The sequence below is a fragment of the Myotis brandtii genome, unplaced genomic scaffold (assembly GCF_000412655.1).
Source record: "Myotis brandtii unplaced genomic scaffold, ASM41265v1 scaffold363, whole genome shotgun sequence".
In the NCBI taxonomy this organism is placed as follows: domain Eukaryota; kingdom Metazoa; phylum Chordata; class Mammalia; order Chiroptera; family Vespertilionidae; genus Myotis; species Myotis brandtii.
In genome coordinates, this window is record NW_005363938.1 from 4118881 (window position 1) to 4133627 (window position 14747).

Here is a 14747-nt window from a genome sequence, read left to right on the forward strand (position 1 = left end):
AAGTAACTATAAAACATATAAGGAACACTGCTCTTGTAAAATAATTGAAGTTGCTAGTTGTTTTTAAATCACTTTAATACACTGCAGTCATTTAAAATTTGATGAACTAATATAGTTTTTTTAAACCCAAATACTTATTGAAAGTGAGAGTGATATAACATTCTCATCTAGAGCTCCTAAGAGTGTAAATCTGGCTCTCAAAAGCATTAAAATGTTCTGAGTTTTGTTGTAATCCCACTTCTAATCTCTATCTCTAAGAAGGAAAAATGTTGACAAAGATTTATGGATGACCCAGTTATTTATTATCAGGCAAGTTTGGAAACAAAATGTTAAGTAGCAAGAGAATGTTTTAAAAAATTATCTGTATGCTGTTAATATTATGTAGCCCACTGAAATGTTTATAAAGAACTTTTGATAAAAGAAGAAAACACTTATGTTAAGTGAAAAAGATATAACATTTTTTTCCTTCTCATCCTCCTTCCCTCCCTTTGTACTTTCTATCTTAAAAGGAATTTTGTCAAGTTTAACAGTGGCTATCCATAAATATTGCTTATACATGATTTTTCCTTATTTTTCCCTCTGCAGCTTTCAATGTTCTCTGCATTTTCTATAATAAACAAATATTTTTATAATAAGGAACAAAATTTCAAAAAGAAAAGGCATACTTATCCCCAATTCAATCCTCAAAAATAAAAGTGATTGTATCTTATTTTTCTATTTAAAGATAAGTGTTAGGACAAGAAAAGGGCCTCTTTTTCCTTGCTGTAGCCTTCCACAATTTATGAGAAGTACCTGGTAAGTAAACCCCAAGATTGTTAGCTGCTCTGATTCAAACAGCCCCTCTGTCCAAATGGCTGGACAATATAAGCTACTCTCATGGCAACATTCTTGCATCCCCATACTCCCTACTGTTTTTACAACTCAGGGATAATTCTCACCAAGGAGGCCCTAGTTCCGGGGTGGGGAACCTTTTTTCTGCCAAGGGCCATTTGTATACTTATAGCATCATTAAAGAGCCATACAAAATTATCAACTTAAAAATTAGCCTCTATTGTTTGGTCAAACATTTAATTAATTCAGCCCTAATGCCTTGGCAGGGCCAGACCAAATGATTTCTCAGGCCTTATTTGGCCCCAAGGGCCAGACGTTCCCCACCCCTGCTCTAGTTAGAAAGTTCCCTTTCCCCCTCCCCTTCAAACAAGCCTCTTTAGAATTCTTCATAACTTTTACTCTAAGCATGTTTTATAGGCTTGGGGAAAATACCGATAAAACACCTCCCTAGGACATCTGCCCGGACTTCTCCTGAAAAACAAACTAACTACAACCCCCCCCCCCATGTCTGCTCAATTTCAGCCCCCCAAATCCTCCTCCCTTTTTTGTCATCTAGCAACAGCAGCCATTACCCTTTAAAGGGGAAACCATCTTTTGTTTCTTGCCCTTTTATTGATTAGCAATGAATGCACTAGCCCTTCCCCTTTGTGAAAAGTAAAATAAACTCCCTCTCACTACATCTATCTCTTCTCTCAGTTATGAATTCTTTCACAGCCTGTGTCACTGGCCAAGCCTAACAATAAGGGAATTTTATCCCAGAAAGATGAAGATACCTGTACAAAATCACACAATTAAGCAAATAGCAAAGCCATGCCATGTCCCAAGCACATCCCATGCATTGGAAAGAAAATACACCAAATGGAACTAATAAAGCCATACCTTATATAAAGAAGGTACATGCAGAAGTTCAATCTTATCTTGCAGTGCTAACCTAGAAAAATCAATTCCTTCCTTCTCCAACACTTACTTGCATTTAGCTGCAATCAGATATGTAGCTGCAGGGATTTAGTTGGTCAATTTACAAGTTAATTCAAACTAAAAACTTGCCTAATTGGATTCTTCTCTTTCCTGGATGAGAAGATTTTGTGATTGTAAGAATGTGCAAAGCATCCTTCCAAGAGTCTGTAGCATAATGAGGCAGAACAAAGAAATAGAGAAATGCTGGGAGGAGGTGGGCTTTTAAAATTCCAGATCCTAGTGTTTTTAAGGGGTGTGGGTTGAGGACTAAAAACAATCTAAGTGTCCAGAAGAGAGCAAATCCTTATGGAAGTAATCACTTGTTAGATAGTACAAGGGTCTCAAGATTAGGGTTAAGGTTAGGGTGGCTCTTAATAAATGCTCTTCTTGTTAAACGTTTAAAAATATAGTCCAGTATTTTGCAGATGCAGCTGTACACAGGATGAGCTTGACAGGAACTCAATGGGTAAATGCAGCCAACTGCAAAGAAGAAATCAATGTGTAATTAACCAAACAGTGTATGTATAAGGAATGGCTAAGGCTCCCTTGGGGAGACAGAGCTTTGAATGTGAATCTCCTGTGCCCTTTACTTGCTGCAAGTAAATAAAACCACTTCTCATTGTTGTTGTTAATCTTTAATTTTTTTAAATTGATATTTTGAGATAGAAAGGGAGAGAAAGAGAGATAGAAATATTGATTTTTTTCCACTTATTTATGCATTCATTGGTTGATTCTTATATGCACTCTGACCAGGGATCAAACCTGAAACCTTGGCATATCAGGAGGATGCTCTAACCAACGGAGCTACTCAGCCAGGGTCACATCTTGTTCTTGACTAGAACACCCCAAGTAGTACACTCCTTGAGTTCGGTAACACATATATAATGAAATGCCATGTAGCCATTAAAAAAGAATGTGCCACTACTTATATGGAAAGATCTTTAAGATGTTATTGAGAAAAAAGGGAGCAGCTCAGAAATATATATCTCATACATTCACATATCTGCCTGAATATGTATTATAATTTTCTGGGAGAATAAAATAAACATCATTAACAGTGATTACCTCTCTGGGGGGCAGGGGGGTAGGGTGACAGGGGGAAGGGCACGTAATAAGAATTGTACCACAGTTGTTTAATGATTTTTTTGTTTGTTTGTTTAATGATTATTTACCTTACTAACTATTAGGGGCGCCGAAGGAGGAAAGCACAAGGCTGAAAGTGGTAAAGAATAATAAATTTATTAGGTCATCCGGAAACCAGTTGGATTGAACGCCAAAATGGTGCCAGCACCCAGGGACAGGGAATCATAAGTTTTAAAGGGCTCTAGGCAGGCTTTTCTGGCAGGACTCTGGGCAGATCCAGATCCTATGAGAGTCCAGAGGGGAAAGATAACAGTCTTAGCACGTGGAATGTCAGTTGTGAAATGGTCTAAAGGTCAGTTTTCCAGGGGATGGGTATCAATTCAATTATTTGATGACACCTAGGACTAACTATAGATAAAATGAGGTTTTCTTACAAACCCTGGGAAACTGAAGGACATGTTGCAAAAAGAAAATACATTTTAAAAGCAGATCAAGGCCCGGCTGGTGTGGCTCAGTGGTTGAACATCGACCTATGAACCAGGAGGTCACAGTTTAATTCCTGGTCAGGGCACAGGTTGTAGGCTCAATCCTCAGTGTGGGGAGTGCAGGAGGCAGCCAATCAATGATTCTCTCTTATCATTGACGTTTCTATCTCTCCCTCTCCCTTCCTCTCTGAAATCAATAAAAATATATTTATAAAATAAAAACATCTACACTAATAAAAGAGAAACATGGTAATTAGCGTACGACCGCTACCCTTTTCATTGGCTAATCAGTGAGTATATGCAAATTAACTGTCAGCCAAGATGGCGGCCGGCAGCCAGGCACTGAAGCGAGCACGAGGCTTGCTTGCTGCAGACTCCAACGTTCCCCGCCTCACTTGCCGGCCTCTCAGCTGCAACTCTAAGCAACTATGTACTATGTTGCAAATAAGAAGCTAAACAAAACACCAGAAACCGGCTTCCATTCAGCCGGGCTCGGACCGCAACATTGTATCTATGTTTTCAGCAGCGAGGCCTCAGAGCTAAAGCTGGCCCAGAATAAAAAAAATGAAATCAATAAAAATATATTTATAAAATAAAAACATATATAATAAAAGGCTATATGTAAATCGACCAAACAGCAGAATGACCCGTCGCTATGATGCACACTGACCACCAGGGGACAGACGCTCAACACAGGAGCTGCCCCTCTGGTGGTCAGTGCGCTCCCACAGGAGGAGCACCACTCATCCAGAAGCCAGGCTCACAGCTGGCAAACACAGCGGTGGTGGCAAGAGCCTCTCCCGCCTCCGCAGCAGTCTGACATCCCCCAAGGGCTCCCAGACTGTGAGAGGTTGCAGGCCGGGCTGAGGGACACCCCCCTCCAGTGCACGAATTTTGTGTACCGGGCCTCTAGTAACAAATAAAAGCAGATCAAGGACAGGACACACTTTGACTTGGTTGCTGTGCCTAGACCAGTGGTCGGCAAACTGCAGCTCGCAAGCCACATGCGGCTCTTTGGCCCCTTGAGTGTGGCTCTTCCACAAAATACCGACTTCTGCACATGGGCCACGAAGTTTCAATCGCACTGTACATGCGTGCTCGCACGTGGTATTTTGTGGAAGAGCCACACTCAAGGGGCCAAAGAGCCGCATGTGGCTTGCGAGCCGCAGTTTGCGGACCACTGGCCTAGACCATGACCCCTACACTGTTAGCTGTAGGTCGCCCTTTCTTCCTCACTGGAATAAGCCAGCTGGCAAAGGGGTGGGGGAGGGGGCAGAGCAGAATTTCCAGGATGCTCTCCTGCTGCTCTCCCCATACTGCGGGCATTATTGGAATAAACGTCCTTATATGGCCCTGGCCAGTTTGGCTCAGTGGATAGAGCGTTGGCCTGCGGACCGAAGGGTCCCGGGTTCGATTCCGGTCAAGGGCATGTACCTTGGTTGCGGGCACATCCCCAGTAGGGAGTGTGCAGGAGGCAGCTGATCGATGTTTCTCTCTCATCGATGTTTCTAACTCTATCCCTCTTCCTTCCTCTCTAAAAAGAAATCAATAAAATATATTTTTAAAAAAACAAACAAACAAAAAGTCCATATATGGTTCAACCCTGTCTCTGCTGAATTTGGCTCAAGTAGTGACTGGCAGTCTCAGACCCGTTCAGTGTCTAGTATCAGGCGGAGCACTTGAAATACTTTTATGTCTTTTAAGTTTAAACCATACACACACACCACCCTCAGCTTCAGCAGAGCCAAGGAATTATCAAAACACTCATCTGATGATCTCCTACAATTAGGCACTTCTTTTTTCTCTCTGATTCTAGGAAAAGACAAAGAATGACTTTACAAATTTATAATTGTCCCTGCTCACTTGATTACTGACAAGAAAGCTCTGTGAATTCAAATATATACAATCACATTGAAAAACCTTCAAGATTGTTTAATCAGTAGTTTTCATGCACATTTGTTAGTGAGAGCTGCACTTGAACAATTATACAGACATCACTTAAAGTTATCAAAATACATATATCAAAACATTCAAGAGGTATGTAAATTAGCATTTAAAACAAATATATTAGCATATTTCAGTATCATTTTTATAATAGGGAAAGAAAACAGACCTTCCATCTCTTTCTTCTCTCTCTCTCTCTCTCTCTCTCTCTCTCTCTCTCACACACACACACACACACACACACACACACACACACAGAAAACTTGGCTATCCTCAGAAGTATGGTAAAGGCGAGAACATTATATATATAAATACACTAGGTAGCAATGCCCCAAATTGGAATTTTTTAAAAGTGAGGGTTGCATGAACTTTTGTTTACTCAAAATTCCATGCTACTGGTTTTTAGACTTAGAAAATCGTAAACCTTAACAAGAGAGAAAAAGCTTGAAAGCCTCATTGGTCTCACAGGTACAAAAATATCCCATGTTACTGCTCACTTTGTGGAAGGAAAGTAACTGACCTGGGGCCAAGGGACAAGTATACCGCAACGTGCAAGCCACAGTCAGCTGGCCTTGCTTCTCGGAGCAGTCACTTTTTCTAATGAGGGGTGGAGGGGGGTGGGAAGTATTCTGAACAGAAGCAGCTTTCTGAAACCTGCATCCAAGGTGAAATTCCAGCTACCCCCAGGAGAAGGTTTAGTCAGTAAAAGGCAGGCTGCCTCAAACAGTACGTTACAAAACAAATGACCCGAAGATGTAAAAATGAAACCGTTATCACATTAAACAATAACTTAGGCTTATGTTAAAAAGTTCAGACCTATCCATTTCGGAAAGCTTATGCTGAGGTATTGATTGCATACAGTTTTTGCTGTCATTGAAATTACCTTCAGAGGTACTATGCATGTTTTGTAACATAAAGGCACTTGTGTTTAAAATTTTAAGCACAAGAAAACCAACAGTAGCCCTGAACGATTTGGATATGTGTATTTAAGAACACAATATTGTCTGATTTGCTACACTGACTACTACTAGGCTGGTCTGATTAACAGGCAGAGCTGCAACTCACATCCCCCAAAACACTTCTGCCCATAAACCCACAACTCAAATAAATACTCAACAGTCTTTCCAGCCTGGCTCTGAAATGGACAGTGTCCTTCAGAAATAGAGACCTCAGTGCAGGAAGGGAAGTGGCACTTGGAAGACGGAGAGGCACCCTTTGTCTCCCTCTTCATTTTGATGGCACAGGGCCCTCTCCCAAGTCCCCAAATTCAAGACTGGAAGGGAACCGAGGGCTTGTGGATATCCAGCCCCGTAGAGGCAACGCCCCCTGAGTAATAAGGCCGCAGCTAGGAAATCACTGCCGCCTGCACCAATCCCCTCCGAAGGCTTCCTCGGTACATCCAGAGGCTGTGACTCACACAGCGGGACCGGCTTTTCTCACATCACTACCCCGTGCGGCTGAAATTACATAGCCGTCCTCCCCATGTTCCCACCACTTGTTCCCAAATCATGATTCAAGGCTTTCTCTTCATTAAAAAATAAAAATAAAAAAAATCAGGTTTCATTTTAAGTCCACATGACCGTCCAGAAGGGTCACTACTTCTTAAGGAACACTTCTCAGTGTAAACCCCCAGAACCTGGTTTAAAAGAATGACCCCAGCCTCATGAACAGATGACCCGAGAGTTAACTGTAAAACACAAGACCAAGAAGCCCTTAAAAATATATAAGGTCTCTCCTCCCCCATTTTTGGTGTAAAAGCTTAAAGGCTGCATACATCAGTCACTGAGGGGCTGGTCAACAGGCAAGACTTGGTTTGGAACCTGCTTTTCTACGTCACTAAAGCCCTCAGTAGGAGCCGGGTCACGGGAACGTGGCCACCACAGCTGCACACATGAGGCCACCTTCAGGAAAGGCCTGGACTCCAGAAAAATACTCCTTAAAAAATCCGCAGAAAAGCCAGCCGCACTCTGCAGGCTCAGCCGGTCACCGAGCCAGCTTATGAACACGCAGCAGCATCTTCTCATCCGTCTAGTTAGTTCCTCATATCCCTCTGGGCTTCTGTTAGTTTCTGGATTAGGTAACGCTTATCACGACTTTCCTACAAAAAAGAAATAGGTTCAAGAGTACATTCAGTATACTAGGAACAAATATCATGATTTCAACCTGCTCAATTACCTACCAGACACGAGGCCAAGGATGCTAAACATTGGACAACTGTAATGGCCTCCTGACTGGTCTGTCTCTTTCACTCTCGCCCCCACCACAGCCCCCTGTCCAAAGAATGGACAGTAACCTTTAAAAAATGTCCATCAGACTTCTACTTCACACCCTCCAGTGGCTTCCTGTCACAATCAGAATTCCACCTAAACTTCCCACCAGAGCCGTCAGGCTATGCTGTGACCCAGCTGCAATTCCGCCTCATCTCGCCTCTCCAGCCCCACCACCCTCCCTCCCTGCCCCCAGGAGAACCCAGCTCATTCCGCACTGTGGCCTCTGCCTGTTCCTCTCACCCCTGAGACCTCCCACAATCAGCTCCTTCTCATCATTCAAGTCTCAACTACAAGGTCATTCACCTCCTCAAAGAGGCCTTCAGTGGCCACCATCTGCAGCAGCAAATGGCCCACTTGTCACTTTGCCTTGTTCATATTATCTTCTCAGCAGTTACTGCTATCAAATTTTTTTTCTTTAACTACTTAGCATTCCTTCTTCACCACTGCATACCAGCCCAGTATGAGGCACAGATAGTGCTTAATATATATGCTGAAGGAATGAATGAGTCAGTGAATGAATGAAGGTGGCAGAGGCCTGGCTTGAAGCAGGGTTCTGGAGGAGTGGTGGTGAGGGAGGGACAGTAGCATTCCTGGGAAAGAGGCTATTTTCCACTAAATGCCCTGGGGAGATGTCCCCCGCCATGACCCCCTGGGCCTGCATGCTTCCTTACCAGGGACAGCTGCTCTCGGAGCTGGACGACCACCCGCTTGTGTGCTCCGGCCAGGGCAATGAAATAAAACATAACGAGGCTGCAACACAAGGTGAAGTGGTCACTAGGGTGTCTGAATCATTTGAAGGCCACTTAGAAAAACAACTTGACAGGTTTCGCCTGCAACAGTCTTACTCATTAGAAAAAGACAACCCACACCTCTTCCAAACAGGTGAAACAGTCAGAGGGGTGAATGATCACTGTGGAATCTCTCTGGCCTCAGTTTTCTCATCTGTAAAATGGGGATAATACAGTAAAACCTAGTGATATCAGGCCTGAGATAATACAATTTTGAATAAAAGCAATTGGCAACCGGCTCCTGTTTTCTGTGCAGCCCTAAATCTCAAATGGGGAGGGGGGCAGTCATTGAAATTATTATCTTTGGGCAGTGGGGCAAGTGGAGTGGAGGAAAGCAGCGGACAAGCTCATTACATGAAGGGAAGGTGGTTTCCTGTCCATTCTCCCCAGATAGTGCTGAGGAAATGAGGGCCACTGGAATCACTGTTATGATCGATACTCTCCTGGAAGGCCCCACGGCCAAGGACAGGAAAGGTCCCCAAAGATGCTGAAGCCAGATCAGGTAACCACCACCAGATGGTGCCAGCCAAACCACAGCTGGGGTAAACGAATTAGGATGGAGTAGCTCCATCCCAGGTACCTCGGATGCAGGCTGGCTGGCTGCCCAGCTCCCCGGGTCATTTTATTCATCTCATCCAAGGGATCATGCCTTTCACAAATGAATTTTTGGGCCCACTTCTTGCACTGTGGTGGGGTTTTACTGTAACAATGTCACAGGGTAATTGTGATGCTTTCATGAGCTGCAATCAATTCCAGTTATTTGTGGCAGTCTCTAGAGCAGTGGTCCTCAACCTTCTGGCCCTTTAAATACAGTTCCTCATGTTGTGACCCAACCATAAAATTATTTTCATTGCTACTTCATAACTGTAATGTTGCTACTGTTATGAATCGTAATGTAAATATCTGATATGCAGGATGGTCTTAGGCGACCCCTGTCAAAGGGTCGTTCGACCGCCAAAGGGGTCACGACCCACAGGTTGAGAACCACTGGTCTAGATGATCTCAAACTCCAGTCTGCAAAAAGGACCGACTTGTATTCTCAGTGTTTGATTCAGACCCAATGTCTGGTTCCCTTGTCAACTATGCCAGTGTCAGGAATTTATATATTATCAAAACTTGATAACTTTTTCTAAAATGGTTCATTTAATGGGCCTTATGCTCTTTTTTATAACCCTCAGAGACCTAGAGTCTTTTGCATTTAAATTGCAATGGTAATAAAATGAAAATGATGGGCCTTCACACACAACACACACACACACACAGAACACATACCCCACATGCACCAGTACTGGAGCTCTCACCCACTTATGCCATTCTGCTTAGTTCCCTCTGCTCAGCTTCGAAAAGATCAAGACTTAAAGAGGGAAAGCTGATAAAACCCGCTCAAGATGTTGCGAAGCTCTCCTCTCTAAGTCCAATGCTTGCTTTTAGTAGGCTTGGCCTGTTTTCTGTAGGTACATGAGCATATGAGACACTTCCAGAGTAACTCTAGCTATACCTCATCTTCTTTCAGTTTGCAGTGATGGTGAAGAAGAACCAGGTCGGAAGTCTGCTTCTCTAGGACGGACTGATACTGCAGGAGGGAACAGTAAGACGTCTGCAACTCCTCCGTGCGAAACTCCAGATCTTGCTGAAGGGCCAGCAATTTTTTCTTGAGTTGCTGGAGTTGTCTCAGGTGACACTGTTTACTGGCCCCAAACTCCATCTGTGATTCCTTGAATGCTACTGCTTGCTTCTTACTCTGTAATTGAGGTAAAACATACAGAAAAGGCTTTAGAGTGTTACTAAGCATGTATTCATTCTTTGATTTTTTAAAAATTGTTCAAGAGTTCACATCCATTTACCCGCCAGAATTGTGAGAGATTCCTGTTGTTTATAAGCCTTCTAGTCTGTGCCGTTTTATTATAGCAGCTTGAACAAACTAAGACTGCACGGCAAGAGACTCAAATGACCATGAAAACTGCTGTGAGTACTGATTTTGAGATTTCAACAATCTTTTAGTGAGTGGGCACATTGACGTCACAGGAATAAAACACAGACTCCGTGAACAATGAGGCCCCACTGTAATTAGAACAATGCCTCGCACGTAGTAAGCCCTCAATACACATTTGTGATTAGGATTACTTTAACACTCAATATGAATCACTGTGTAGCAAAGACCCTCATCACCCTTGCATATAACACCTCTCATTTACTGAGCCTTTAACAGCCAGGTCCTCTGCTAAGCATTTTTTTTTTTTAATATGGAACGCTTCACGAATTTCCATGTCATCCTTGCACAGGGGTCATGCTAATCTTCTCTGTCTCGTTCCAATGTTGGTGTATGTGCCGCAGCAGCGAGCACTCTGCTAAGCACTTTACACGTGTTATCACAGCTCCTTCTTCTCACAACCTTATCAGGTATGTGCCATTCTTATCCCCATGTTCCAGGTGAGGAAACGGAGGCTCCGACAGACTTTACATGTGTTATCACAGCTCCTTCTTCTCACAACCTTATCAGGTATGTGCCATTCTTATCCCCATGTTCCAGGTGAGGAAACGGAGGCTCCGAAAGGATATATATGTGATGACCCAAGGATACACAGCTTATAACTGGTAGAGTCAACGTTCAAGTTTATGCTCTTTTCTCTGCTTAATAATCAGTTTCTTTTTCAAAAAGCAGTGATTTTGTGAATAATCAGTAATAATAAGAATAGGCAACATTTATTAGGTTTTTGTAAGTCAGGCATTGGATTAAGGGCCTTACATGTAGGATCTTACTGAACTTGCTCAATGACCCTCTGAAGGATGACTATTATTATGCCCATTTTAGAGATGGGAAAGTGAGGATCAGTAGCATCTGAAGGGTAGCAGGTGAGTCCCCATTTCCCAGCGGAGAGAAGCCCACGTGCTTCCCTGGGAGTGACTCACGGGGTCCAGGTGGTTCTCACTCACCAGATGATCATGAAGAAAGGCACTGCAAAGGCTTCCGACGTGATGCCGTGGACCAGGGACTGCAGCGTGCTGGGAAAGGTGCTCACCGTCTTGGGGACCACCTCCCAGGTGGTGTTGGAGTTGGTGAAGGGCCCACAGGCTTTCGAGGAAGGGATGCTGCAGACACAGACCACGGAGCTCAGGTGAGGCGCGCTCCCAGGCTGAGTGTTCCCCCTTTACACACCTACCAGGTTTTGTTAACAGCCACCTTTGAGCAACTGCCTGACCTCATGGCCTTCTGGAATATTCTGGTCAAAAATGCTTACCCGGAAATTTCATCAAATCACTAGACCTGAATTCCAATTTACAGGAAATTCAGAACAGAACAAGTTACATGACACCATGAGGAAATAATCTGACAAATGCACAATGTAGGGATTCCATTCTCCAGGCTCTTAGAGGTGAGGAAACTGGCCTGGAGTCTTCAAAAAAGCAAAGGTTAAAAAAAGACTAAAAAACGCATACCCGAGAGCAATGGGTAAAGCCTGAAAGATCCTCATCCTATATAATAAAAGGGTAATATGCAAATTGACCAAACAGTGGAACGACTGGAACACCCGCGGCCCCTCGCCCCAGCCAGCCCACCCCCGATGGCTCCCACTGGGTGGGCCAGCTAGACCCCTCCAGTGCACAAATTTGTGCACCAGGCCTCTAGTTCTAAAATAAAGCTATGAAAGGCTATTTGGGGACAATTGGAGAAATTTGAAAATGGCAGGACTGTGATGTTAGTATTAATTTTCTTATGTGTGACATGTTATTGTGGATGCACAGGAAGGAGAATGGCCTTATTTTTAGGAGCTGCATCCTCAAGTATTTAGGGATAAACTCATGGTGCCTACAACTTAATTTCAAGTGGTTCATCACACACACAAAAAGGTATGCATAGAGAGAGAGGAAACAACTGTAGCAAAATGTCAATAATTGGGGCATCCAGTTGAAGGGTATATGAGTTTTCATTGTGGCTATTCTTCAACTTTTCCATAGGTTTGAAATTGTTCAAAGTACAAAGTAGGGAAAAAGTAAAACTATGTTGGAAAAAAATTAAACTCTGCAAAGAACTGCCTACATTCACATCACAAAGTTCTGTGTAGAAAGTTTTCCATTGCAGCCCTATTTTTATGGGTAAAAATAAATTCCTGAAAACAACCTAAGTGTTGTCTAAGGAAATGGATTAACAATTTATTATTTTTTTAATTTGTTGATTGATTAGAGAGAGAGAGGAAGGGAGAAATAAATATATAAATATAGATTATGTGCCATGTCAATATATGTATTCTATTTTAAAAATTAAAGTTAAAAACTATTTTAAAAAAAATGAGAATTCTATATGTACTGGCATGGACAATGACACAATATAAAATTAAGGGGGAAAATAAGCTGCCAAACAGGATTATAGCATTATTCCATAGGTAATATTTTAAAAGAAATATATTGCTTATGAATTTCTAGAAGTATTCACAAAATGTTAACAGTGGTTACCTAAGAGGGGGATTATGAGGTGAAGATAAAGAGTAATTTTTCCTCTTTAATTTACACCCTTCTGTACTACTTGAAAATTTTATGTGTAATATATATTACTATAACAATGAAATATATGTTTAGGTTAATTAAAAAATAAAGTATGAGAGACAGATTCCAAATTGAAGGATTTTAACTTAAAGATAAAGAAATTAAATTCTATGAAAGTGTAAGTCAGCAAGCTAGAGCCCATGGACCAAACCTGACCCCCCCGCCTGTTTTTTATAAGTAAAGTTTTATTGGAACACAGTCATGTTCATTAGTTTTTATATTGTCTATGGTGGCTTATGGACACCATAGGGCCCTTTAGACCCTAAATTATTTACTCTCTTACTTTTACAGAAAAAGTTTGCTGGCCTCTGGTATAAGTGTTTACCCACGGAGAGAGTGGCATGACTGGGGCTTGAAATCTCAACTTCTGCTGCTCAGTCCTGAGCTGAGCATCTCTGCTCTTTCCAAATTCCAAACCAGACTCTACATTCATATGTCGTATGTTAAATGTCTTTATATCCCTAGCATCTAGCACAGTGCTTGGCACATAGAAGGTGTTAAATAAATGTTTGCTAAGTGCAAACCCTCCACTAAAGTGGCAGGAATATGGGTGACTTCCTGCTTCTTTTTATAATCAGACACAATCCAAATGGGGACTAGAAGAGAAGTCTCAGGAAAAGGGAACGGATAGGACAGACCCACCTGGCACTCTCAAAAGTAATGGCCACCCAGCAAGCCCAAGTTCTGGAAGTGGACCCAGACGATCCAGCCACCAGAGGGAGCATCCAGAGCAAGGACGGGCCTGGCTGAGCCAGGAGCAACTTCCTGACCGGAGCTCTGCGGGTGGCGCCCTGTGAGCAAAGCCCATAGAAAACGCTAGGGACCCTTTAACAAAAGGGGATCGTGTCAGGAAGCAGGGAAATGTGATAGAAAACCAAGTGGTACTCACTGTGCCATGCTGATTGTCAGCGGTATTACTGCCAAGCACAGGCCGATCAACAACACCAGCAGGAAGAAGAAATTAGAATTGGATGCTCTGAACTGCCTTGGGGAGGGTCTGCAGGTATGAAGAAGGCTCATCTAAGAGGAGAGAAAAAAGAGAGGAAACGTTAAGAGTACAGCTTCCTTGAGGATAAATGAGCAAGGTCAAGCATTACAGTGGAAATGTAAATTGGTCTAATCTCTCTACAGGGCTGTTAGCAATCTAGATCAAAATGAAAAATGTTTAATCCAGACCCTAACATTGGGCCAAAATACACGTATGTGGATGTTTACTGCTATAGTTGTTGTTATCAAGGAATAACTAAACTGGAGCAACCGAAATAGCTATCAAGGGGGTGGGGGTAGTCCTTAAAGGTTAAAAAGTTACACCCAGCCTTAGCTGGTTTGGCTCAGTGGATAGAGCATCAGCCTGTGTACTGAAGGGTCTCAGGTTTGATTCCATTCAAGGGCACATGCCATGCTTGCGGGCTCAATCCCCAGTAGGGGGCGTGTACGAGGCAGCCGATCAATGATTCCCTCTCATCATTGATGTTTCTATCTCTCTCCCCTCTCCCTTCCTCTCTGAAATCAAAAAAAATATGTGTGTGTTTTTTAAAAAGTTACACCCACACAACGGAATACCATGTAGCCCCTAGAAAGGAGGAGAAAGCGAGCTTTACCTCCTACGTGGTGCTGTGAAATGAAAAGGGTAGATTTCAGCACTCTGTCCTGTATGACCTCATTTAAGTGTGTTTTTTTTGTTTTTGTTTTTTAAAATTTATTTTACTGATTTTTTACAGAGAAGAGGGGAGAGGGATAGAGAGTTAGAAACATCGATGAGAGAGAAACATCGATCAGCTGCCTCTTGCATGCCCCCTACTGGGGATGTGCCCGCAACCAAGGTATATGCCCTTGACCGGAATCGA

The 14747-nt window shown here is 42.8% G+C and overlaps 1 protein-coding gene across 1 annotated transcript in view; it reads right to left on the bottom strand.

Annotated features, from left to right (window-relative positions):
- Positions 1-5495: 5495 nt before the first annotated feature.
- The window catches only part of TMC7 (transmembrane channel-like 7), a 35885-nt gene continuing 26633 nt past the window's right edge, over positions 5496-14747 (bottom strand). The window contains exons 12-15 of the mRNA XM_005872004.2: positions 13790-13920; positions 11293-11448; positions 8242-8320; positions 5496-7398 (exon numbers count right to left, since the gene is read on the bottom strand). Coding sequence (XP_005872066.1) covers positions 7333-7398; positions 8242-8320; positions 11293-11448; positions 13790-13920 — 432 coding nt within the window. The 3' untranslated portion in view covers positions 5496-7332. The remainder of the gene's footprint in view (positions 7399-8241; positions 8321-11292; positions 11449-13789; positions 13921-14747) is intronic.